This window comes from Giraffa tippelskirchi, chromosome 11, assembly GCF_054371585.1.
Source record: "Giraffa tippelskirchi isolate mGirTip1 chromosome 11, T2T-mGirTip1v1.2.pri, whole genome shotgun sequence".
Taxonomy (NCBI): domain Eukaryota; kingdom Metazoa; phylum Chordata; class Mammalia; order Artiodactyla; family Giraffidae; genus Giraffa; species Giraffa tippelskirchi.
Window position 1 is genome coordinate 7,072,125 of NC_137285.1, and position 25,575 is coordinate 7,097,699.

Here is a 25,575-nt window from a genome sequence, read left to right on the forward strand (position 1 = left end):
CGGCCATTTGCACCAACACAGGTGAACCCGGAGGACGTTATGCTGAGTGAAGTGAATAAGCCACTGGAGGACACATGGGCCCTAGGTTTACAGCACTGACCACAGCTCATCTTTACTTTCTGGTTATTTTGTTAGTCTCTGTCTCCCACCCCAACCCCCAACAGGGAGCGCCCCAAGAATGGGGACTGATTCTGAGTTTGTTGGCTCCAAATTCCAATTTCTGACACACAGTAGTTACTCAGTAAATATCTGTTGTTCCCTCTTTCTAGGGGGAAATTTGGCAGTTTCACAGCAGAAGCCACAACATGTTCATACTCTTGGACTTAATAACTTTACTCTTAGGATTTTATTGTAATGAAATATGCAGAGAAACAAAGATTTCTAGGTACATACATTCTCCCAATTGTTCATTAAATTGGCAAAAAATCACTTTTTCAAGACAACTCGAATATCCAACAAATAGCAAATGGGATAGAGAATTTGTAGTCCAACCATATAATAGAATGCTTCAAGTCAGGTCTAGAAAAATATTGAATGAGATGGAAAAGTGCCTGTGTATAGTGTTAGGAGGAATAAAAAAAACTTAGAAAACTATTACAATGGTGGCCTCAATTTTGTATAAGCACACAAGGGTCCCATTAGAACAGCCAGCCTTGATTAAGGGGCACTGAGCAGAGCTGGGTAAGGAGTGGGGCTCATATCTCAAATACTGACCCTTAGGTTTTGGTTACAGCCACGGAATTGGAAACACAGTTTGCAAATCTGCAGGCCCTAGGGCCTGGAGAAATAGTTTTGCTTGTACATTCCAGGCCGCCCGCTGCAGCCCCAAAGCATTTCCCGTGCTTTAACTCCACCTGCAACCTGGGTTGTTGCTAGGCAACCCACAGCCTCCCAGCATCTCTCTCAAGCCTATTGGTCCCCTGCCTGCTTAACATCTACCCTTGAGACTTCAGCCTGCGAGGCTGACTCAGCTTCACAAAGCAGCGCATACACATAACTGTGCTTCTGTGTGTGTGTGTGTGCGCGCGCATATGTGCACTGTGTGCACGTATGTGCTGTGCATGTGACAGTGCAGATGTGTGCACATGTGCATGTGTGCACATGCCTGTACATGGTACAAGTGTGTGCCTGTACCTGTGCACCCATGTCAGAGAGGAGGTGTAACTATTAGGCAGACCCCAGCTTACACCAGAGTGCAGAACTGGACGGTAGTGAAGTCTATGACATCAGCCATCAAGCTGAAGTCCCTGGCAGCCCCAGGGATCCAAGGGGCCTCTAACAGATGGGGCTAATACCACAGTTCAAAACAGTGCTACCCGCTAAGCCCAGACCCTGCAGTCTCCGGAGAGCTCCTCTTGGAGAGTTCTCAGAGATCCCCCAGGCTCTCAGGGGTCCTCTGCCCTCACCTTCTGCAGCCGAAGCATCTGGCCACCGAGGCTGCAGACCTGGGACTCAGCAGACTCACTCAAGCAGGTACAGTATAAGCGTGCTCCTGCTTGCTCTGCTCCACATCAGTTCAAAGCACCCCCATTCCTCCGGCTGCTCGGACTCAAGTCCTAGAAGGCGTCCTGATCCCTTGCTTCTGCCCAAGGCTCATGCCAACAGCTCTAATTGTAAACTAGACCTTGAACTGGTCCACCTCCGCCCATCTGGTCCACCCTGTCCCTTGTCCAGCCTCCATCACCTCACCAGGGTGACCTGTATCAGTTCCCACCCACTCCTTGCTCTTCATCCAGGCTGAGCTTCACACAGAAAAAACTAATCGTGCCATTCCCCTGCCTGTGCCCCTCCATGGCTTCCCTCAGTCTGAAAAGAAAACCCCATTTATAGACTACTCTGTGAGCTCTCTAACGTTATCTACTGTCCTCCCTGCCAGACCAACCATCCTGGCTTATTTCTGTTCTGGCAGGCCAGTCTTCCCCTACAGAGTAGGGCTCAGCAAAGACCACACCAAGTGGAAATGCCATGGTCCCCTGGCACCGTCCTTAGTGCCCCCTCTTGGCAGCACAGGGCCCCCCTCCCAGGTTTCAGCAGCCTCTGACCAGGACAGAGCACTGGACAGAAAGGGGCCAAGTCCATTTCCAGAGAAGCAGCTTCGTTTGCACCTAGAAGGTCTACATACAGTAGACCCTCAATAAATCCTTGATGAATAGTGATGCTGGTGTGTCCCCAAAGGGTGGCTCCGCAGGAACCCAGCCCACCCAGGGAGGCCACGGTATGGTACCTGAGCTGGCTTCCTCATCCTCCAGGCTCCGCTGGCTCGGCCCAGATGTCACCTGCTTGATGATCTGTCGCAAGTGGTGCTTGAAGGTGGCTGTGTTCAGCTCCTCATACTCACAGCCCAAGGCCTCTGCTGCGTGGTTGGCCCACTCAAAGCGCATGAACTGCTTCCGGCCCACTGCGCGGGGGACAGAGCAGAGGAGGGCAGTGAGGTCCTGGGCAGGTGATGGGTAGGCGTCCAAGAAAACCTCGGAGAATCTAGCCACCTCCCAGCCTCTGGGCCACCCACCCTCAGCAGGAGCCTGAACAACTGAGGCCTGGGTCCAGCTGACAGCCTCGGGCAGGAGCCAGCTTTCCCAAGAGACACGTTTGTCCTACTGCCCTGCCATCTGCATTGTTCACTTTTCCAAAGCAATTAAAAATATCATCCTCTCTATGGGCTATTATAACGCCACTTAAGATCAGCAACAAAGCCTATACAACACGGGCGATGCTTATGTGGGAACGTTAAATGAAAAGGACTGAAAAAATCATACCGTAGTATGGCATCAATTGTGTAAATCACTCTAAGCTGCTATACAAATAAGGAAAAGGAGATATATTCAAACATTGACAATCACAGGGTAGGGGGGAGTGTGTATATTTCAAACTTTCTGCAGTGGTTCTGTACTCATTTTGTAATCCAAATTTTAAAAATTAATGATTTATTAAGGCAAACCACAGTTCCACTCTTAAAATAATTTTCTTCCATCTCCTATCTTCCCATATCTGTGTTTCTTTCTTTGAAATAAGAATCACAGCTGCCAACAGAGACTTCTCAATCCATCAGAAAAAGATCATAGGGTATCATTCTTCAAACAGACATCTTAAAGAATCTGCCTGGTTTAAGAAAAATTTGGAAGTTTGGAAAAAGACTTTATCTGCGGCTTTGACAATATCCACCTGGAGTGGGTTGCCATTTCTTTCTCCAGGGGATCTTCCCCACCCAGGGATTGAAACAAGGCCTCCTGCATCGCAGGCGGGTTCTTTATCAACTGAGCCACCAGGGAAGCCCGAGAAGAAGGAGCGCTGGCCCCTGCTTATCAAGGTCCTCCTACACGCCAGTTGCTCGGTGCTGATTCGCTCAAGAACATTACCTTATTACCACCATTTCAGAAAGAATTCCCATTTTACATATAATAAAACTGAGATCCAGAGAGGCTACATGGCTAGTAAAAAAGTCCTGCCACTTTGAAAAATGATCAAGAAGGTAAGAATGATGGTGGTGATTATGTGGTGAGGACAGTGGAGGGGATGATGCAATGATGGCGATGATAGTAATGATAGTGGTAACAGTTGCCACTCACTGACCCCATTTAGTTCAACATGTCATCTTTGTTCAGCTCATGGCTTTTGGAGTCAGAACACCTGTCTTATTTCAAGTTCCAGGTGTGACACAGAAAAAAATCAGTACATACAAGTTTTAACTACTTATTATCATTACTGAATCTTCACAGAAGTCCTAAAGGCAGTATCATTCCTATTTCACAGATGAGAAAACTGATTCAGAAAGTTCAGTCGCTCAGTCGTGTCTGACTCTTTGCGACCCCATGAATTGCAGCATGCCAGGCCTCTCTGTCCATCACCAACTCCCGGAGTCTACCCAAACCCATGTCCATCGAGTTGGTGATGCCATCCAACCATCTCATCCTCTGTCGTCCCCTTCTCCTCCCGCCCCCAATCCTACTCAGCATTAGGGTCTTTTCCAATGAGTCAACTCTTGCAATGAGGTGGCCAAAGTATTGGAGTTTCAGCTTCAACATCAGACCTTCCAATGAACACCCAGGATTGATCTCTTTTAGGATGGATTGATTGGATCTCCTTGCAGTCCAAGAGACTCTCAAGAGTCTTCTCCAACACCACAGTTCAAAAGCATCAATTCTGCGGCGCTCAGCTTTCTTCACCGTCCAACTCTCACATCCATACATGACCACTGGAAAAACCATAGCCTTGACTAGACGGACCTTTGTTGGCAAAGTAATGTCTCTGCTTTTAAATATGCTATCTAGGTTGGCCATAACCTTCCTTCCAAGGAGTAAGCGTCTTTTAATTTCATGGCTGCAGTCACCATCTGCAGTGATTCTGGAGCCCAAAAAAATAAAGTCTGACACTGTTTCCACTGTTTCCCCATCTATTTCCCATGGAGTGATGGGACCAGATGCCATGATCTTAGTTTTCTGAACGTTGAGCTTTAAGCCAACTTTTCCCCTCTCCTCCTTCACCTTCATCAAGAGGCTCTTTAGTTCTTCTTCACTTTCTGCCATAAGGGTGGTGTCATCCGCATATCTGAGGTTATTGATATTTCTCCCGGCAATCTTGGTTCCAGCTTGTGTTTCTTCCAGCCCAGCGTTTCTCATGATGTACTCTGCATATAAGTTAAATAAGCAGGGTGACAATATACAGCCTTGACGTATTCCTTTTCCTATTTGGAACCAGTCTGTTGTTCCATGTCCAGTTCTAACTGTTGCTTCCTGACCTGCATACAAGTTTCTCAAGAGACAGGTCAGATGGTCTGGTATTCCCATCTCTTTCAGAATTTTCCACAGTTTATTGTGATCCACACAGTCAAAAGCTTTGGATTCAGAAAAAGTCACCAGAAATCAGGCTAACTGGAAGAACTATTTCCCCAAAATCAATATGGACTGTAGCCCACCAGGCTCCTCTGTCCATGGGATTCTCCAGGCAAAAATACTGGAGCGGGTAGCCATTCCATTCTCCAGGGGATCTTCCCAACCCAGGGATCAGACCAGGGTCTCCTGCATCACAGGCAGATTCTTTACCATCTGAGCCACCAGGAAAGTTCCTTTCAATATCACCTTGAGAATATTACAAACCTAGGTAAGACTTTCTTTGACGTGGAATCACTGATCTTTTCAATTTCCGTAAGTACCTAGTGAAAGGAAATGCTATATAGCACTATCTTAAATGAGAACCCATTTTTTTGTAGGAGGTCACTGAGAGGGTGTGACAACCGGGTGGACTGTGAGCTGGTCCTGGGCAACTGGAGGGGCCTCACCCTTTCCCCTGCCCTTGGAATGTCCGCCCAGCCCCTCCCCACTCCCGCAGCGGGCACTGTTACAAGGATGCAGCCTTGAGACAGCAGGGTGCTTCTGAGACCGTCCAGAAAGGCTCTGTGACCCAGCTCAGTTCCAGCCTCTCTATAAACTCTTAAGACTCCGGAAGGCAGGGGTGGAGATCCACCCACCTTGCAGCATCCGAGACAAGCCGCGTGTGCCAGCTCCCCTGTGTGTTACACCTGCCACCCTCCCATCTGGAAGGGCTGCCTCTTCAGTCTCTCCCTGCACCACCCCCCCCAACACCCAGTGTATGGGGGGCTAGCTTTTGAACCAACACTGCCATCACTTGTCACAAACAGAAGGCAGAAATAAATACAATATGTGTACAGAGATACCATTAGATTCTAATTAAATACAGTTACCTGGGAGCCTGAGGTCTGCTTTCTCTTTGCTAAAATTAATGGAGATCAGCAAGCATTACAGAGAGGAGTTACAGGCTACTAGCCCTGAATGAGACTTCCTCTTCCTGAGATGGGGCAGAAAGTGAATTCAACAGAACACAACTGTCCAGGTGGCTGACACCCTGCCCCTCTCCTGCTCCATCACCTCCACTGCCACCCTCTGAAACAGTCTCCGGCACCCTGCCCGCTGTGACCTGTAGCCTCATGGAGCTACAAGAGCTCATGAAGGGGCTCAGCGACAGCTGTATCTGAAAAGAAGAGCCAGAAGTGGACAGGGCAGGACTCTTAAGTCCCACCAGACTTAAGGAGTATATTTCCAAGCGCTCTGCGTAGCATCCTGCTGGTGAAACCCAGGAGGCACACGTGAGCTTTGCTGGGAAAACGCGTTTCTGCTTCCAGCCCCCTGAAGGCTGGCCAGGCGCCAAACCCAACCCCGTGGGTCCCTCCGTCTTTGTACAGAGCCGGGTGGAGGCCAGGCCTTCTTAGAGGGGGCTGAGAACCCTGGGCCGGCACTTGCGTCAGGGAGAAGGCAGACTGGATAGGAACACGGGCACCAGAGCAGCCAGGGTCTGCTTATGAGAACACTGAGCCACAGAGAGAGTGACAACCTTCTGAGGTCTCGTGGCTGGTAAGGGGCAGACGTGAGATCTGAACTCAGCACCTCCTGACTTCAGCTCTCAGTGTGCTAACCCTGGGACCGTGCAGAGGAGCCTTCTCTCATAAAGGGATATTGTTCTGAAACCAGAACGGAGCAAAAAATCATAGTCAAAGGCTTAAAATTCCCCTTGAGAATCTCTTAAATTGCCCGTAGCGTGCAGTACTGCAGCATACTTCCCAGAGTTCGATGCAGCAAGCCTCCCCTCCAGTGGAACACCAGAGGAAGTGGGTGGCTTGCCTTCAGGGCCCCTGACACACGGAAAAATATTTATCGGTAACCGCTGGCCTCACACCTGCCTGTGCATGGCCGGATTTACATAAATACAATGTTGTCTGATGGAACCGCCCACCCTTGAAACAGCTCTATGTGAAAGAGCTACCTGCAGATAGCAGTTCTGTAGTTATGTGCAGTGAAAAACGGTCCGTTCATCTCGCTGTGGCCCGGGGGATGCACACCTGGATGTGTTTACACGGGGCGGGAGGATGGCTGAATGACTCTAGCTCATCTCCCAGCTGCCTTGGGAGGTATGCAGGCCGAAGGCTGTTAGGCTTGATTTATAGCAGAGGTCACCAAGACCCAGAAAGGGGTGCCGCCCTGCCCTGAGTCACAGCCGTAAATGGCTGAGCCAGCGCTTGAGTCTAGGTCCCTGGACTCTCCAGTCGTGGCACAGGGTTAGGGTACCTAACCTGGTACCCCCAGTATCTCACATTTCAGACCTGGCTTGAGCATACACATGGGCTGTGGGTCAAGTCAAAAGGCAACAGGGACACACTGCAGAAGGCAACATGGTGGGTGGACCAGAGCAGGGCTGCTGCTGCGTCACTGTCTCCCCTGGGGCTTCCTGCGCTTCCTCTCCTGGGGGCCTTCCCTTGCACTGGCATTTGCTCAAGCACAGGGTGTGGCTGGAGGTGCCACAGAACAAACCTCCTCAGCTCTCAAACAGTAACTGGAAGTTTGAAAGTGTTAGTCTCACAGTCATGTCTGACTCTTTGCGACCCCATGGACTGTAGCCCACCAGGCTCCTCTGTCCATGGGATTCTCCAGGCAAGAACACTGGAGTGGGTTGCCATGCCCTCCTCCAGGGGATCTTCCTGACTCAGGGACTGAAGGTAAGGCCTTTTGAGAGCAGTTGCTCTGGGGTGTGCTCTACGTTGACTCCCAGAAGCCTCTAGCAGAATGGAGCCCCAGCTGTCTGCAGAAGTAGCTGGTTTTGGTGACAGGCTCTTACGGGCTGCCTTCCTTCCCCGCGCCCCTCCCAAGGCTTCCTGGGATCACCTCCCACGCGAGATTCTAGCCCTTGAACCCTTATCTCAGCAGCTGCACCCATTTACAGTGTTAAGGCTCAGAGACAGCCTTGGATGCTGATCCCACATAACGTGGTTTGGTTTGGTTTTTCCTTCAATTGGGCTGGCTTCCTTGGTGGCTCAAATGGTAAAGAATTTGCCTCCAAAGCAGGTAGACCCAGCTTCGATCCCTGGGTTGGGAAGATTCCGTGGAGAAGGAAATGGCCACCCACTCCAGTATCTTTGGCTGGAGAATTCCATGGACAGAGGAGCCTGGTGGGCTACAGTCCATGGGGTCACCAAGAGTCGAACACGACTGAGTGACTAACACATACATCCCTTCCATTATTGAGGCCAAGAGAAGGTTCTCTGAAAGTCTTCTGGGTGTGTGCCTCTGTCTATCCCTAGAAACTGTCTGCACATATGGGGTGAGGTCTGCCCCAACCACTGTACTACCATGGGCAGGGCTGAGCGAGAAACTCCCTGGGTGACCAGAGGGGTGTGGAGCAGGACAGAGCGGCCACACAGCCAGGGTCAGAGTTTCCCAAAGGGGCTCCTCAGAGCAGGTGTTCCTGGGGAGAAATGAACGCTCTGTGGTATCGCTTTGCCCATTGTTTGGTAACATAAGTTTCTTAACTGCAGGACATCTCAGAGCCTTTAAGGAATATGGTATGACGCTCCAAGAAGGGGACGTTCTGTGCAGACCAATGTGGCCTGGGAATGCTTTTAGACCAAGATGGTCTAACATCCCACAAGACACCAGTTTAGGAAACAGTAGCTTAGCTGAAAGAGTCTTCCATTAATCAGGTGTCCCTGGGCAAATCATTGCACCTGAGTCACTTGCCCAAGATCATTCTGCTGGGAAGAAGCAAGCTAGGATTTGAAGAGAAGAATGAACAAAGGAAAATGAGAGAAAGAAAAGAGAAAAAAAGGAAGGAGTGAGGGAGAATGATGGAACTGCAGTCTCTGAGATCCACCTGCAAAGGCAGGTTTTCCTGTTTATGCTCAATACAAAAAAAGAGGAAAAAGTGACACGACCGTCTTTCCCTTGTGCACTGTCAGTTCAACTGCTATCAATTACTGTGGCCTCCTGCATTTTTGATGACCAAGTGACTTTTCCACCGAGTCACTGGCCGTTACGTGACCTATCTATAATGCTGGTGCATCTGGCTCACATTTCCTCACACAGAGGTTTACAGTTTGGAGGTCTGTGAAGGAGGAGGCCACCTGCAGGGAAGATATAAGCCTGAAAAGCCATGGGTGCCCCGAGAAAAGGCGACGTTCCAGAAACAGACTGCTTGGGTTCAAATCCCACCTCCGCTGGCCAGAGCCAGGTGATGTTGGGGAGACCGTGCCACCTCTTTGAGCCTGTTTCCTCCCCTGTGAAATGGGCATCTACCCCCAGGGCGTTCCTGTGAAGGGTCAGTGCAGTTACAGGTGCAGATCGCTAAGCGCAGGATCTGCGGGATAAATGTCAACCTTTGTAATCATGACCAGACGCTGAGATTTCTGCCCGGGGACATCAGGTCAAGTTCAACTGTTGGGATCCTGGAAAATGGGGCTGTCTTAGAGGCCAGAACTTCAAGGCTCCTCCTGGGTGTTAGGTTTCCTGCCTGATCCTGCTGTCCCTGGGTGCCACGCAGCCCCAGAAACCTGGACAGACCTTAGAGAAAGTCATCTGTCCCTCTGCACAGTGAGTGAGCCCTGTAACGCCTGGTCAACAAGCCGTCAATAAATCACTGCTGAGTTGTTCAGAATCCACCATCAACCGGAAAGACAATGAGTGGACCTCTCTGGATGCTCTGGTGTTCGGGGCAAAGATGGCTTGCTGGACAAATCAGCAGTGGCAGCATCTGCTTAAACCAAGCAAAATGGGCCACTCTCCTGCAAGACTGCTCAGTACCATGAGTACACTGCTGTGCATCAGGAGTGGACAGAAGAAAGGGAGCAAGGGTAGGGGTCTCCTGAACTAACTGATCAAGAAGCTGGTGGGGAAAGACGGGCGTGGCATCTTTGGGGTGGTAGGCGGTCACGGAAAGAACCAGAGACTGGCAGTTTTAGACCTGGCTGCGAGATCTCGAGCAGGACATCTGAGCCTCAGTTTCCATATCCGTACAATGGGGTGGCTCCTCTCCCAGTGGGTCATTATAAGGATGAAATAAGACACTGGATGTGATGCTGTGTGGGATTATCCCCAGGGCAGCTGATCCGAGCTGAGAAGCAGAGTCACCAGGGAGACCTCGGTGGAAGGCATCACTCGTCACCTGGGGGAACTGCAGGAGCAATGGCTTGAGCGGTGGAACCAGTAGCTGGTGAGTGACTGATCAGTAGCCTGAGGTCACACAGTTTAAGCCAGGATTAAACCTGGCTCTAGCTGGCCCTCAGTCCAATGCTCTTTCTACATTCTGGGGTCCCTCAGCAAGGCAGGCTGAGCAGGGGTCCTTCAACTTATCACACTGTCTGCTTTGAAGCTGGGGCCCAAGGGAAGCCCAGAAAAACGGCGGGTGTATTCGGAGTACTCACCACATGCCTGGTGCTGTGCTAAGTGCTTAATCTTATCAGGGCAAGAACCACATGAGAAGGTGTGATTACTAATCCCCTGTGTACTGATGACACCATGGATCATACAGCAAAACCCAGCATGAAGAATCAGGGGGAAGCTTCAAAGACAGAACTCGTTGGTCCCAAACTGGGCTCCTCCCCTTTCCAAGTTAGGACCTTCGATAACTTCCTTTGCCTTTCTGAGCCTCCACTGACTCACCCATAAAAAGGGTGTAATTCTCCATATCGGGTTCAGTTCAGTGGCTCAGTCATGTCCGACTCTTTGCGACCCCATGGACTGCAGCACGCCAGGCTTCCCTGTCCATCACCAACTCCCAGAGCTTGCTCAAACTGATGTCCATTGAGTTGGTGATGCCATCCAACCATCTCATCCTCTGTCATCCCCTTCTCCTCCTACCTTCAATCTTTCCCAGCATCAGAGTCTTTTCCAGTTGAGTCAGTTTTTCGCATGAGGTGGCCGAAGTATTGGAGCTTCAGCTTGTGACCATATCGGGTTACAAGGATTAAATGGAATAACCACGAAAAGCACTTAAGTCATGCCTGGCAGAGAGCGGACTCAGCAAATAGTGATAGGTAATAATTCCATCATCATTGTCATCATTGCTGTCAGCAGTATTGCAATGCTCTGACTCTGAAGGGTGAGATGTGCTTTTATGATGAGAATCCTCACTGAGCCATAGCTCGCTGCAGTCTCTGATGAGCAAGGCTAAAAGAGATCCCAGAAGAGTGTCTACACACCCTCATTGGGCAAGTCCTTTCCCCTCTCTGAGCCTCAGTTTCCTCATCTGTAAAATGGGGTAACAGTGCCTACTCCATGGAGCCACTGAGATGAACAAAGCTCTTAGCATAGGACCTGCCCTTGTAAGCACTGGATAAATGTCAGCTGCTGTTATTCCTTATGGGAAATAGAGATCATAAAGAGAGGAGGGGCTTTCGCAGGGCCAACCTGAAGCCGGTCCCTCGGGGTTTCCAGCTGCCTCACACCTCCCTCCTGAAGCCTGGGGCTGGCAGCAGGAATGCCTTCTAGTATCAGCCACTTGAGGGGTTTGTGGCTTTTTAAAATATAATTGTTTACATCCCACAGCAGCCATTCCAGCTTAATGAATGAATTCAATATGCTCAGAAAACGCAGAATAAATCCTTGCCTGTGGCCCAGAATAGGCCGGGATGCGGCAGCTGTCGGGCAGGGAGCCAAGCCACCAGCTGGGGCCTGTGGCAGAGGAAGGGTGGGGGCAGGACAGGGTCCAGGGGGTACTGGCCTCGGGGGTGCGGGGCTGTGCTGGGGCCGGGTGGTAAATGTCTCTCGATCCCAGAGCATCAGTGCTGGGGTCTGAGGCTGGTGCCTGGCTGATGGGAACACGAAAGCCCCAGGCCTTGCTCAAGGGGCCACCACAAGGTGGCCCTCTGCTCACAAGGGCTCTTCTGACGCATCTTCCCTGACTCCCTCTCAGTTTGGGAGATTCGGTTCAGGGTCCCAGGTCCTAGGACCCCTTGAGGGGTGGACGTTGCCGAAGTTTGAGTGTCTGCTATCTAGAACTTTCTTCTGGCATCTCCAATGCACCTGTCTGGATCTCCCTCCTTGGATCAGAGGGAAATTGTGTCCTGGAAAGTGAGGACGGTGGTACCGAGGGCCTGCAGTCCCAGGCACAGAGAAAACAGGAAAGGAGGGGAGGAGGGAGCAGTGGAGAGAGGAAGGGGAGAAGTGGGGGGGGGCGTGGAGGAGGGGAAGGATGGGGGAAGGTGAGCAGTATGGACTCAGCAAAGGCCCAGGCGTCCAGGGGCCCAGACTCTAGCCCGACGTCCCCCACGGGCCTGTGAGGGTGCCAACCTGCATGAACAAACACCCAGGGAGGGGAATCGCAGTGTGTTCATGGAAACATCCAACCTCAGACACACCCCTCTGGTCCCGCAGGCCCAGGAAACCACGCCCCCAGAACGCTCACCCCCGGCACTGCCCACGCTGTGCTGTTTACAATCCCCCAAAGCACGAAACTGCCTGAAGGCTCATCAGCTGGAGAAGTGCAACGGAGACCGAGACCCCTCCCAGGGCAAGCCCCACAGTCAGCGGAGAGCAGACGGGCACCGCTGCGTCCCGCGAGCAGCGTGGTCCACCCTGCACCAGACAGGGAGAAGCAGAAGTGTGTGAAATGGAGCCACTCTGAACCTGTTTCTGAACCAGTAATGGCCCCCCACCCACCCACCTAGATGACTGTCACAAGCACAGCTCACGCTGTCTAAAGGGCCTGAGGAGGTGGCCTGTGGCTGGGGCCACAGCGACGCGGCCAGGGCCATGCGCTGGTTTTCAGAGGGACTGCAGCCCTGGCCACAGCCATGACTGCGGGGAGGAGTCAGGGCACTGAACCTGTTACTGTTCCAACTACTGATGAGTCTCTGACGACTTCGGATCAAAATTTTAAGGAAAAAAGCCAGCCTGCGGGGGTAGTGGAACCAGCCTGGAGCACACGGTCATGGCGGACACATGACACGACACGTCTGTCAAATCCCAGAGAAGGTACAACCCCGAGCTGAACCTCACGGTAAACCAGGAGCTCCAGTTAATGACTGTGTGTCAATCCTGGCTTGCCAGCTGCACTAAACATCACCTTTACACCTTAACAGTGGTTGCCTTCAAGGGCAGGAGGATCAAGGGAATGGGGAGCGACCTGCTTTCGCCATTCTATGTTCATCTGTGCTGCTTTCATTTTTCACAGGGAGACAGCTTTACAGTGCTGCTTGTGCAGTTGTTTAAAAACAATAAAAAAGGGTTAAAACTCTGCACCAAGCGCTCGAATATACACTGACTGCTTCAAGCTGACAGCATTGCTATTACTACTCCCCTTGGCCTTCTGGGGTCCTGCCTGGGCTTGAGAAGCATCAGGCTACCTCCTCCTACCCATGGACAGACTGCCCTGGCTGCTGGATGTCGGGGGTCCTGGTGGAAGGTGGGGGGCTGAGCCCTTGTCATTGCTGCCATTGTCTCTCCTTCCTGCGGGCTCCTCGGGGCTCCCCGAGTTACAGCCCCATCTCTTCAGGGTCTGACACCTTTATCAGGGCACGCAGGAGTGGTGGCCGATCAGCAGCCTCCCTCCATCATCCCATTACAGGGCCCGTCCTTGGGTTATACACGGGCCCGAGTGCATCGTATGTTAGGCAGTGGGGTCAGTGACAAGGAGACTGGTAAATTCAGTAAGTGACAGATAAGTTAAACCTCCCATCAGCCTTCAGAGCCAAAGGAAGGCAGAGCAAATCAGCCATCAAGGCAGACACCACCCGTCCTGGTTATTATATTCTAGATTCTGAACATTACTGTCATTTTACAGAGTCATGAGGAACAGCAGGCAAAGTGACAGAGTCTCAGACTTTTCAGGGTGGGTGTGTGTCATCTCTTACAGCTACGGGGCCACAGGAATTGGAGAGGATTGAAGACCAGCCCAAGCCAGCGTGGCAGACTCAGGCTTCGAGGGGAAACACCGCAACAGTGGACAGATTTTCCTTTAGTAATAGCAGCAATAATAACAAGGGTCATTGAGCTATACATATTCAAACTGAGTACTGTAGTCCTCCCAAGGACACGGAGAGGCGACACAATTATTACCCCCAATCTACAGATGAGGACACTGAGCCTCAGAGGTCAAGAGGGTCACAGACAGCACAGAAGTAAGACACACGCGGGTCCACCTGCCCCGAGCCCACGCTGGGAGCCTCGATTCCTAGCTCCTCTGTCTCGGTTTCCCTTAGTGGATGATCTTGCAGATGAAGGAAGGGAGACTGCAGGTTGGGGATGGACCTGAGAAGCTGCTCTGAGCGGTGAGATGGAGGTCACCTCACATCATGGGAGGTCAGGGCACCGGGAAGGCACCCGAGGACTGGGCCAGGTGGGCGGCCTTACAGAGGAGAGCCACACCGGCTGCGGAGGCAAACAGGTGCTGATTCTCACCGTGGCCGCACCAGGTGATGCTGTTTGACCTTGGCAGTCTTACATAACCTCTCTGAGCCTCGGCAGCCTGCACTGCCAAGTGGGAATTCCCTCCCTACCTGCCAGGCGTGCTGGTCTTTGAAGCTACACAGAGCGTGGCAGTAATGACCCTGTGTGACCGACTGAGAAGAGGGGAAGTAGCTTTCATGCTGCTCTCTGGAAGCTTCCGTGGAGCCGCCAGGCCACGAGAAGGCCCAAAGAGGCCTCCGGGAGAGCCCTGAGATCTGAGAAGCAGAGAGAGGGAGCCACCTGGTCTCCCGGCTACTCCACCCCCACTGTTCCCACATCACCATCTCGGACCGCAGCCCAGCCAAGCCCTCCTAAACTGCAGACTCCTAGGAGCTTGGGGAGACGGTAAGATGAGACTTGAAGCCATGGGGCGTGCAGCTGATTTTTTCTGCAGCACATTCGCCAGCCCAGTCACAGAGCTGGCACGTGCTAGAACCCTCACATCCCTAAGCCCAAGTCTGAGTCATTCCTGACCACTCTGACCACTACCCCCACACTGTCCTTGGCCCCCAGAACCTTCACTGAAGCTGTAGAAACAGCACTGGACTGAGAGTCCAGAATTGGACTCCGGCTCTGAAGCTGCCGTTCACTAGCACCGAGGGGTCACCGCGTGCCCTAAAGCAAGGAGCCGTACCCCCTGGAGGCTTGAGTTCTCCACCCAGTAAATGGGCCTCAGGACCGCCCCCACCCCACTCCGGCCCACCACAGGGGCAGGCAATGCCACAATGGAGACCACTGATAACAAAGCACTCTGCAAAGAGAAGTGCTGGGGCTTGTGGCACATCCCATGTGCCATGTGGGATGCAGTCTTGTGACCACTGATGTAGAAGGTGGGTGGGGTTTTACCATTTTACAGGCACAGGTTAAATCACACAGGCCGGTTCCGCCCCCTGCAGGGCCCAGCGTGTCCCTGCTCCCCACCCGCCTCCTTGTCAAGTGAGTTCCAGAGAACATCCGTTCGCCGCCATTCAACACACAAGCAGGCTGGCTGATTGTTCCATGGGCCACATTTTGCCAAAGGAAAGAAACTTGAGGTTGGATAGACAGTTCCCTGGTGGCTCCTGAGGGATGGCCCGGGCCATGAGTCTTGGTTAACAGCAAACCGTCCCTGTGTCAAATCCCCGGGGGGTTTTCCGCCTGCCACGCGGAGGTAGCCCTCAGGCCCCCTCCCGCTGCCTTCCCAAGGGCTCCATCAGGGACCATGAGCCTGGGAGACAGACAGGAGGAGGAGGCAGCGCAGAAAGAGGGAGGGATGCGGCCTCTTGACGACTGACCGGCTGAGCCGGGAGCCACCTGGCCTGTCCATGGGAGGAGGCCCAGAGCCCCAGCAGTACTAGCATCTCGGCACGGGTGAGACCCTAGACAGCTCTCTGAGGCCCTTTCTCCCTCTTGAGGAGGCACAGGTGAGCCCCGGAACTTGGCCGAGGTCAAGATAAATAGAGGCTAAATAGAGGCCGAGCTGAGACCTGAGCCCACGACCAGCTGACTTCGAGCTGCCCGGGTCCCAGCCCTGCCACATTCTGGGGAGAAACATTCTCTCTGACGCTGCCCAGGGTACTGCTGGTGACAGGGTGACCCAGAGCCCCACAGCAGCCAGCCTCCTGAGGTCAAGAACACCACGTCGTAGGGGCTGAAGGGACTGAGGAGGCAGTAGGGGAGGGCCACGGTGGCAGCACCTTGCAGGCACTCAGGGGTCAGTGGAGGTTTACAGGGACTCCCCCAAACGAGGAGGGTCAGAGGAGCCCCCGGGAGTGTGCTGGGGCTCCCTGGGGAGAAGCCAAACTGGGCAGGAATCATGAGTATGCAAGGACCACCTGGCGACCTAAGGGCCTGGGCCCCTGTGGGAGGGACCAACCTGTCAACACATGCTCAGTGGCCTCTGATGGGACCACTGGGCCTGGGAGCTGCTGCACAGGGCTGGCACCTGTCATAAATGTGCCTTTGGTCTTTGCAGTTCCGGGCACACCGCTCCTAAAATCCTTGGAATCTCTGAAGTGGTGATGGTGTCTTTTGTCTGCTAAGGAGATGACCAGTGGTTGGGGAACCCCAGACGGTGTCAGGACAGGGGCTGATCACCCGAGAGACCCAGGCATGACTAGAAACTGGGAACTTTCAGTTCTATTCCCTCCAGGGAGGGGAGAGAAGAGGCTAGAGATGGAGTGAATCACCAAGGGCCAATGATTTAATCAATCACACCCATGTAATGAAGCCTCCAGAAAACTCCTGACAAGGGGGCTCAGAGAGCTTCCAGGGTGCTGGGAGGCCTGCAGACCAGCGAGGACGCAAGCCCCTTCCTCTGCAGCCTGCCCCATGCATCTCTTTCATGTGAGTGTTCCTGAGCTGTGTGCTTTATAGCAGATGCTGGTGAGTAAAGCACCCTCTTAAGCTCTGTGAGCCATTTCAGCAAGTTATCAACCCGAGGAGGGGTCTATGGACACCCAGTTTTGTGGCTGGTCTGTCAGAAGGACAGGATCAGCTCTGTGACCTGTGTCTGAAGTGGTATGGTCTTGTGGGACTGAGCCCTTGACCTACACGAACTCCAGGTAGTGTCAGGAGTGGATTAAACTATAGGACACCAAGTTGATATCCAGAGAATCAGAGGATTGGCTGATGTGAGGAAAAGCCCACACCTTTGGTGTCAGAATTGTCATGAGTAAAAACAGCTCAGGGTGCCCCAGAGAAGACCTGGGAGCCTGTGAGGACAGAGGCCACGGCACACAGGGGACAGTGAGATAGAGGATGTGGTCCCAGAGGCTGGGCTCAGCGGCTAGACAGACTGGGTCCAAATCCCAGCTCTGGCTTTAGCTGCGTGCCCCAGGGGATGAGAATGAACCTCTCTGGCAGGCCTCGGTCTCCTCATCTGTAAGATGGGTATCTTACAGTTCTTGCCCCTCCCAGACTGCTCCAAGGCTGTGCAGCGACATCACATCTGTAAGCATGCAGCCCAGGAAAACAAGTCAGTTCTCCAGCAAGGAATGACCCAACCAGCCTGTGCGAAGTCTAGGGGAGTAGTCATGGCAGGGAGACCTCATTCTGGAATATACCGGCTGTGGGATGCTAGGTGTACTACACTCCTCCTCTTACAAAGATCCTCACTGTGAGCCAAGTCCTATGCTCTCAACATTGGCACCGACTCATTTAACCCTCATGACAAGCCTACAAAGTGGCTGCCATCACTACCCCATTTTACTGGGGAGGAAACTGAGGTTCAGAGAAGCCAAGCCAGGAGGCTGACTCTTTCCCATGGCACTATCTTTCCTTACCGGGTTATTACATGAATCAAATCATATCAGAAGTCACAAGAGGTACAGGCACTTCTGAAAGCATCAAACGCTAGACCAATATTAGTGGTAGTTGTCATTACTGCCATCACAGTTCAAAAATCCCGAGTCCAGTTATAAGGCCTGAAATCTCCCCACAGGGACAGATATGGTTTTTAAAAACAGAATCAGGACTTTCAAAACAAGTTAAGGAAGTCAGGCGTGCTGGGAGGAGAGCATCGTTTTAATGGGGGGAGAAAAAATCTGATTAATGGAAATGATTCCTAATATATTTCAAAATGATCTGTTATGACACAAAGTCAAGACATTTATATATGACTTTGAAATTCTTAATAGCTGATTTCAGAACAACCTATTATAAAATCTTCCAAAGCAGAATATATTGTAAGTAAATCACCGGGCAGGCCTCCCAGGCAGACTGACGGCAGCTCCTCTTAAAATAATTTATAAGGTGGGGTGGGGGAGGCTGGCAGGAGTTATTGCCATAATCATGTATTAATAAAATATTTATAAGCGACTTTCTCTTTTATTGTTACAGGTATGCGTCCCGAGCCCACATCAGAGGGGGTGCCCTGTGAGCCCCAGGGAGATCAAGTCAGGCATCAGACTTCTCTGGTGGCAGCTTAATAGACCGGGGGCTCCCTCAGCCTCCGTGGTGTGGCATCAGAGGCAGAGCGGGCTCCAGTGTGACAGAGGGAGCCCTGTCTTGCTCTCTCCCTAGGCTTTGCTGAGTGCCGGGAGGGAGGGAGCCAGCCTATCTGAGTGCAGCCGAGAAGCCCATGGCTGTTGACACCCAGAGAGTCAGTTAACCCAGCCTCAACAGCACAATCTGCTGAAGGACTGCCCTGAGCTGGAGTCATGGACGATCTGTCCACCAACCCTGGCACCTCACTCTACCTACCACTCCATACACGTCCCCAGCCTGTCACTACAGGCACCTACCTGTCTGCACCCCTCTGCTTTCCTGGCTGCAGGAACATGCTCAGCTCAGGCATGGGGCAGGCTGGAGGAGCAGGGGTAACACGCCCCCGGGAGCAACCTTCCAGCAGGCAGAAGCAGGTGGTGGTGGATCAACACCCCAGCTCCCTCGCCCCTTGGGTAATACAGAGGTCCCCAGAGAGACTGGCCCCTCACTTCCCAGAGCTAATCCACTTGGGTTTTTATTTATTTTAAAAAATGTTTTAAATATTCATTTATTTGGTTGCCCTGGCTCCTAGTTATGGCTCGAGGGATCCTCGATCTTCACTGCAGCGTGCAGGGTCTTTACTTGTGGCATTTGGGGTCTTTAGTAGAGGCATGATGGGTCTTTTAGTCAAGACATGCAGGATTTAGTTCCCTGAGCAGGGACTGAACCCAGACACCCTGCCTTAGGAGCTTGGAGTCTTAGCCACTGGACCACCAGGGAAGTCCCTAATTCACACCTTAATGCCCCAGCATCACCCACCTTCCCTTCCCTCACTCCACTCTTGGTTCTTCCTGATATCCCCTCCCCCAAAAGCTACATGCACCCAAATCTTTGTCTCAGGGTCTGCCTCAGGGGACCTCAGCTTAATACAGCTTTCTCTTCATTATTCCATTCAATCCTCACACCAACCCCAGTCTTAGCCCATTGAAAGATAAGCCTCTGAAGCTTGGAGAAGTTTGCTTTTGAACTCAACATCTGCCTCACTCAAGAGCCCATACCCTAGAGTTTACCGCACCTGGACCTTCGGAGCCTCAGTCTTCCGTTCTGTAAAACAGGTCTGTTTCTTTCCATACCCCCTTCACCCTAAAGATGCCTGTGCCCCAACTCTAAATCTTCAACAGCTCTTCTGGTCTGAACTGTGCAGTGGCGTCCCCAATCCCAGTCTGTTTACAAAGCTGTCTGATTTACAAATAACCAGGATGTAGAGCATGCCCCACAGCTGATTTTTGGAAAAGGCAAGTGGCATTTGTTTTTTCCATGTTTGTACTGTCAGGCATGCCTGCCCTTGGCCTGGACCAACTGTGGAATCGCCACCTTACCTATTTCTGACTCAGCATGACTTCTAGAAATGTCCAAAATCAAATTGGCGCACCAATACATGCGGCTCAAGTGTATGAAAACCAAAAGGACAGGCCGCAAGGCCCAGGGGGATGGCAGTGGAGGAACCACCGCCAAAGAAGTCTGCTGCCTCACAGAGGGAGGGCCCGGAACACCCGCCAGTGCCAGCACACGGCTCCAGAGGACAGGCACCGTGCACACCTGTGTCCACTTCACAAGTCAATCCCAACTGTATGTTCTGGGCCCAAAGGAAGCCACTCTCTAGAGGAAAGAGCTAGACAAGGACACAGTCATAAACACAGCACACCATAAGCCCCATGAAGGCAGGAGCCACACTGCTCTTGATATTGACCATCTCCTTGGGACCCTTCATAGGGACGAGGGAGGTGGCAGAGGAGCCTGGCTAGGGAAGTGCGGAGCCTTGAATGCCAGGCTAAGGGATTTTACCCGATGGAGCAGACAAGGGAGAGCCTCGGGAGGATTCTAAGCAGGGAACGGCACCACAGGTCTGTGTTCTAGAAAGGAGCCCAGTGGTCACAACTAGGGAGGAATGAAGGCATCGGCAATAAGGCTACTGCAATAACTCAGCAAAAAAAAAAAATACTAGCAAATTCTTAGTCTAAGGTGATAAGAATAGAGAAGTCAGGACAGAAATGCTGTCACAGGAGAATCTACAGGGAAAGGTGAACAACTGGAGAGGAAGGGACCGTCAGAACCCCTTGGAGAGACCAACATGAAGGAGGACAGTCAGCACACAGACAGTTCAGGACGGAAGCAAGTTTGGGAGGAGACAGCTGGGCTGGCTCAGCATACACTGCGGAAGCCTCTCCAAGATGTCTAGACAGAAACACACCACCTTCAGTGCAGGGACCCAGCCTTCCCTCACCTGCTCCAGGGCGTCTCTTCGCAGCACAGTGGCTTCTAGCTACATGTGGCTATGTTAACGTATGCTAATTAGAGTTTAATACAATGGAAACATTCCTCAGGTGCACCAGCTACGAGTCAAATGCTCCATGGCCACAAGCAGTGAGCGGCCATCCTACTGGACAGAGGAGCTCCCAGGCATCGCAGAAGTCCCACCGGACAGTGCTGGGCTATGAGGCTTGCTTGAAAATCAGCTCCGCTTCCTTCCCAGCATGCCTGCTTCTGTAGCCGAGCAGAGAGCAGCCCCAGAGACACAGAAGACGACACACTGACACCGTCCCACCTCACGGACAGAAGGGCCTTGTCAGGCACCTGTCAGTGGAGACAGCCCGCAGTCCAGGTGAGCTCGGCTGGGAAGCACGTACCTTTGCAGGCCCCTGCTGCACCCAGGTGGTAGATGGCTGCCAGCACCCGCCAAATGGCCCTCTGCTCGCCGTCTGAAATGCCCAGCGTTTCCATGGCGCTCTGGAGCTGGGCGAAGGCGGCCGCTGCCCTCTGCTTGTCTTCAGGCTGAGAACAAGGGGAGAGAGGGAGACAAACAGACCATCATGATGGAGGAAACACAAGCTCACAGCGGGAAGTGGGGGTCGGTCTCGGGGGAACTTGTGGACGTTTTATGACCACAGTAAATTACCCGCAATTAAGCTGGGGAATACTGACACACAGAACTCAGATTGCTGGGAAAGTTATAAAAATCATTTCTGACTTCGGATAGCATGTGATTTTTATTCGTTCGTGTGTTCATTCAATAAGACTTATTGAGGTTCTGCACTGTGCTGGACTCTGGGGAGGCAGAGATGAGTGAAACCCAGAACTTAACTCTGAGGACCTTTCAAAATAGAAGTGGAAAGAGATGTAAAAACAACTAAGTGTGAGACAGGCTAAGTGGGGGACTATGGGATCTCAGAGGAGGGCCAGGCTGATTCATCTTGCCCAAGAGTGTCAAAGATGAGACAAAATTGTGAATGAAATCTGAATGGCAAATAGGCAGATTCTGACCAATTTGATAGAACAGTGGCCTGGTGGGCAGGGAGACAAGGTGAACAAAGGAGGTCTCTGGAGAACAGGTGGTCATCTGAACATGGCCAGGGAAGCAGGGATTTCTGGAGTAGGGCAGACAGAGGAGGGGTGGAGACACGCATGAGAAGCTGGCCAGTGCCAACGGGTAAGGCCTCAAACGCCATGTTAAAGGGCATAGGCTTAAAATTCCAGCCATGATAGACAAAAATACACCTACGTTTCCATTCCTGGACCCAAGGCAGACATCACCAATCAGTGAAGATCCCACAGGGAGTCCAGACTCTCTTCAGGACACTCCCTCTTGCAGCCCCCTCTAACTGACCTGCCTCAGCAACTGAGATAGATCCTGTCTGCCATCCCCAGGGCAAGCAGCGGGCAACCACCAGAGATTTTTCAGCAGGAGGGGAGAGAAAATGGCATGATCAGATGTTTATGGGTTGCAGAGTATCGCTTTTTCTTTCCCAGATTTACGATCCCAATTATGTCTGATTGAATATTAAAATCAGTCTGAAACTCCTGCACACACACATAGCATCTGGCCAAGGAGACTCAACCCCTGAAGCCTGCTGGGTGGAGAGGAAGTGAGCTGACAATGAGAATTCTTTTGTCGATAATCCTCCAGCAGATAACGAGAGGAACTGAAGTGCACCTGGCCTGCTCACAGAGCTTGGGCGATGAACCGAAAGCTGTCAAAGCTGTCAAGTCCTTGGATCTTAGGGATTCAGAGAGGGGACAACGCTTGCTCGAGGTCACACAGCAAATTAGTACCAGATTCAGGGTAAGAATTGGGTTTTGCTGACTCCCCGCCCAGGCCACTTATCCCCTCCACTCAAGCCACTTCTAACTGGGACAGAAACCTGCAAGGATCATCGACCAACTGAGATGACGTCAAAGCTCACGATGACATTGAGGGATGTGCTGCAGGAATGTTTCAATTAACAGCAAAAGCATGTTCCACTGATCCATCATATTTCTGGGCCACCACAGGACCACAAAATCCCTAGCAACCAGGAACTCAACCTAGCAACCACGGCTGCTCCGCTGGAGCAAACGGAGAAAGGGAAGGCATCTTACCAACATGCTCTTGGTTATTTATGAGATTTCAAAGTAGCAGAGAAAGGACACCAAAAGGACAGTGGAGACACATTTATTACAGCTCCCACTGTCAGCCATGAGCATTTGACTTTCAATTAGAGGCAGACTCCATCATCTGCCACTTAGCTCACATGAACAGAATTAGAAAACTTCCACTGAAGCTTGCATGCATCTTTTCCTCTGCTCCCCGCCTCCCTCAGTGATGGAGGGATGAATGTATGTGCTCCTGATCTAAAACAGTTAGGATGAGGAGGATGTTTACTGCTCCCTCAACTTCCAGGTAGCCAGACACCTCTGCATAATGCCCTGACAAAAAGCCAGTCCTGCCTCAAAATCGAGAAAATGGAAATCAGTCAGGTCGGTGGGACAGATCAACTCACAGCCGGAACGTCTACAAAGAGGAGACTGGATAAAGAGGGGGTGGTCCAGGTAGGGCGGAGTGGTGGAGCACCACACAGCTATGAGAAAGATCGCATCACTGATCATGCGAGCACGTGTGTGAACCCCACATGAGTCAGAGGAACCGCATACAAAACACCACGCCACGTGGGATTCTGTTCATGTGAAGGCCGAACGTGGGCAGCACGGCCCTCTAGGAAGAGAAGTCAGGAGGATGACATGGGTGGGAAGGATGGTTCTGATCCAGTGGGAGCTCCAGGGAGCCTTTGCTGGAATGAGGAATGTTCTAGATGGTGATCCAGGGTGGGGTCGCAGGTGTGTGTAAGGATATAACCATTGCTGAGTGGTACACTGAAAATTAGTGTTTTTGTACACTTGACCGTATTGCTCAACTCGAGAGAGAAAAATCAGTAAAATAAAAGCCAACTCAGAAGGTGCCCAGGGTTTGTCCGATGCAATCAGACTCAAGGTCAACCCAAGATGGCGGGTCACTTAGAAGAATAAAATCCAAGATGTTCTCTGCACATTCAACCAGGATATGCTTAGAGCACTGGGAGGTTCTGACCATGCAGAGGCCAGATCTAGACCTGGAAGCGGACAGAACTGCACACGCCCCCAGCTCTGTGCCCCCAGGAGTGTGATGGCACAATCTCTTGCCCTTGCATTGGAGGCTCAGTTTCCACCATGTAGATGGAAAAAAACTGCCAACCCTGCACCTAGGTCACTCTGAGAACTAAATGAGGACATGTGTAAAGCACCAGCATGGTGCCCAGCACACAGTGGTGCTCAATAAATGTGGGCTCAAGCCCGTGCCTTCGCCCAGGCTGTCCGGCCTTCCAGGGATGCCTCCCCCACTGCTGTCCAGCAGCCCCGGCAGGCGTATCGCTACGGCCTGTCCTCGAGGGCTCCTGGTCCATGGAGGGGAGACGTGCAGACACTGACGGCACAGGGTGGGCGCGGGGCCTAGGGAGAGGTGCAGAACTGATGCTGGGAAGAAGTGGTGAACAGAGCAAACAGAATGAGCTCAGAGAAGTGGGTGCTGGGTGGGGAGGCAGGGTGTCCTAGCAGAAGGGCACGGTGAAGGACAGGGCACACTGGGCACCGAGAACCCTGAGGATGGGCGTGCAGGCCTCTCTCACGGGGCCTGGGGCAGCGGGGACCCAAGGTCTGCAGCCGGGCGCTGCTCTCTGGGGGAGGGCCTGGCCCTGGGGGCCTGCAACTCGGTCCCCTGGGGACAAACACAGGGTGGGGCCCAGGTCCCACTCTGCTTCACGGGGGGTGCACACCACACGCCCCCCTCCAGGGCCAGGGTGGGCTCTTCCGTGTCTCCACTGCCCACCAACCCAGGAGGGTCCCCCACCCCTCCACCACTGGACCCGGAGCGGCTCTGCAGGGAAACACTGAACACAGCCTCGCTTCATCTGCAAAAGGAACATCGGTGCCTGCACAGAGGGGTGAACCTGACGGAGACCGTGGGGAGGGCAGGACAGGTTCGTTCAGAGCCAGGGCTCCAGGTATCTCAACACTGATGCGTCTGTGTCCTCTCCGGGAGCCCAAAGCACATTTAAGGAGGCAGGAGAAGGGCCGCCCTAGGAGCTTTTACCCTGCCAGGCAGCTTCAGTCTCTCCAACTGTCGGAGGAGGAAACTGAGGCTCAGAGAGGGTGAGACACGTGCCCGAGGCCACGTGGTGGGGATGGGCAGAGTCACCACACCCTAGATTCTCTACTGAGCTCCAATCCTAGGAGCAGACCCAGGAGCTAGGCGCTGCCCTATCCACTCCATGGGGGAGAAATTGAAGCTGACAGAGGAGGAGTGACCCAGGGGTGCACAGCAGGTCACATCCCAGAACACACACGGCCTTCTGCTACGGCACAGGTCCGAGGTGATGTCATGGGACACACGAGTGCCAGTTTGGCATCAGGCCAACCAACGGACATGAACTTGAGCAAACTCCAGGAGACAGTAAGGGCCAGGGAAGCCTGGCACATTGCAGTCCATGGGGTTGCACAGTCAGACATGACTCAGTGACTGAACAACAATGACAACCTGGATTCCAGTTCTGCCTCTGCCACTTAAAAGCTGTGTGCCCTTGGGCAAGTAGCTTCACCTCTCTGAGCCTGGTTGCTGCTGCTGCTGCTGCTAAGTCGCTTTAGTCGTGTCCGACTCTGTGCGACCCCATAGACGGCAGCCCACCAGGCTCTGCCGTCCCTGGGATTCTCCAGGCAAGAATACTGGAGTGGGTTGCCATTTCCTTCTCCAGTGCATGAAAGGGAAACGTGAAAGTGAAGTCGCTCAGTCGTGTCCGACTCTTAGCGACCCCATGGACTGTAGCCTACCAGGCTCCTCCGTCCATGGGATTTTCCAGGCAGAAGTACTGGAGTGGGGTGCCATTGCCTTCTCCCCTGAGCCTGGTTACTCCTCCTGAAAAACAGATGTAATCATAATCCCTTCTGTCAAAGGGGCCTTATGAGGATTAAGTAAGAGAAAGCTCCGGGCAGAGCCCCTGGCAAGAGCACCACAGTCCCCAACCTTCTGTCTGGAGCACACTCCTCCACAGTTGATGCCTGGGTCATAAAGAATAAATGTGCTTCGGGCCAAAGCCTGGCT

At 52.5% G+C, this 25,575-nt stretch overlaps 1 protein-coding gene and 1 long non-coding RNA gene across 15 annotated transcripts in view; one reads left to right on the forward strand and one right to left on the reverse strand.

The window, feature by feature from the left end:
* MYO18B (myosin XVIIIB) overlaps nucleotides 1–25,575 on the reverse strand; it is a 242,951-nt gene that overhangs the window by 181,252 nt on the left and 36,124 nt on the right. For all 14 annotated transcript variants that reach the window (XM_081542931.1, XM_081542926.1, XM_081542924.1 and 11 more), the window contains 2 exons: nucleotides 20,819–20,963; nucleotides 2,225–2,398 (listed from right to left, as the gene is read on the reverse strand). In XM_081542931.1, the coding sequence (XP_081399057.1) occupies nucleotides 2,225–2,398; nucleotides 20,819–20,963 (319 nt within the window). The remainder of the gene's footprint in view (nucleotides 1–2,224; nucleotides 2,399–20,818; nucleotides 20,964–25,575) is intronic.
* On the forward strand, nucleotides 7,279–13,018 carry LOC145526677 (uncharacterized). The gene is made up of 3 exons (XR_014069067.1): nucleotides 7,279–7,504; nucleotides 9,877–9,990; nucleotides 12,153–13,018. It is a non-coding gene; the product is annotated as an uncharacterized LOC145526677 (long non-coding RNA).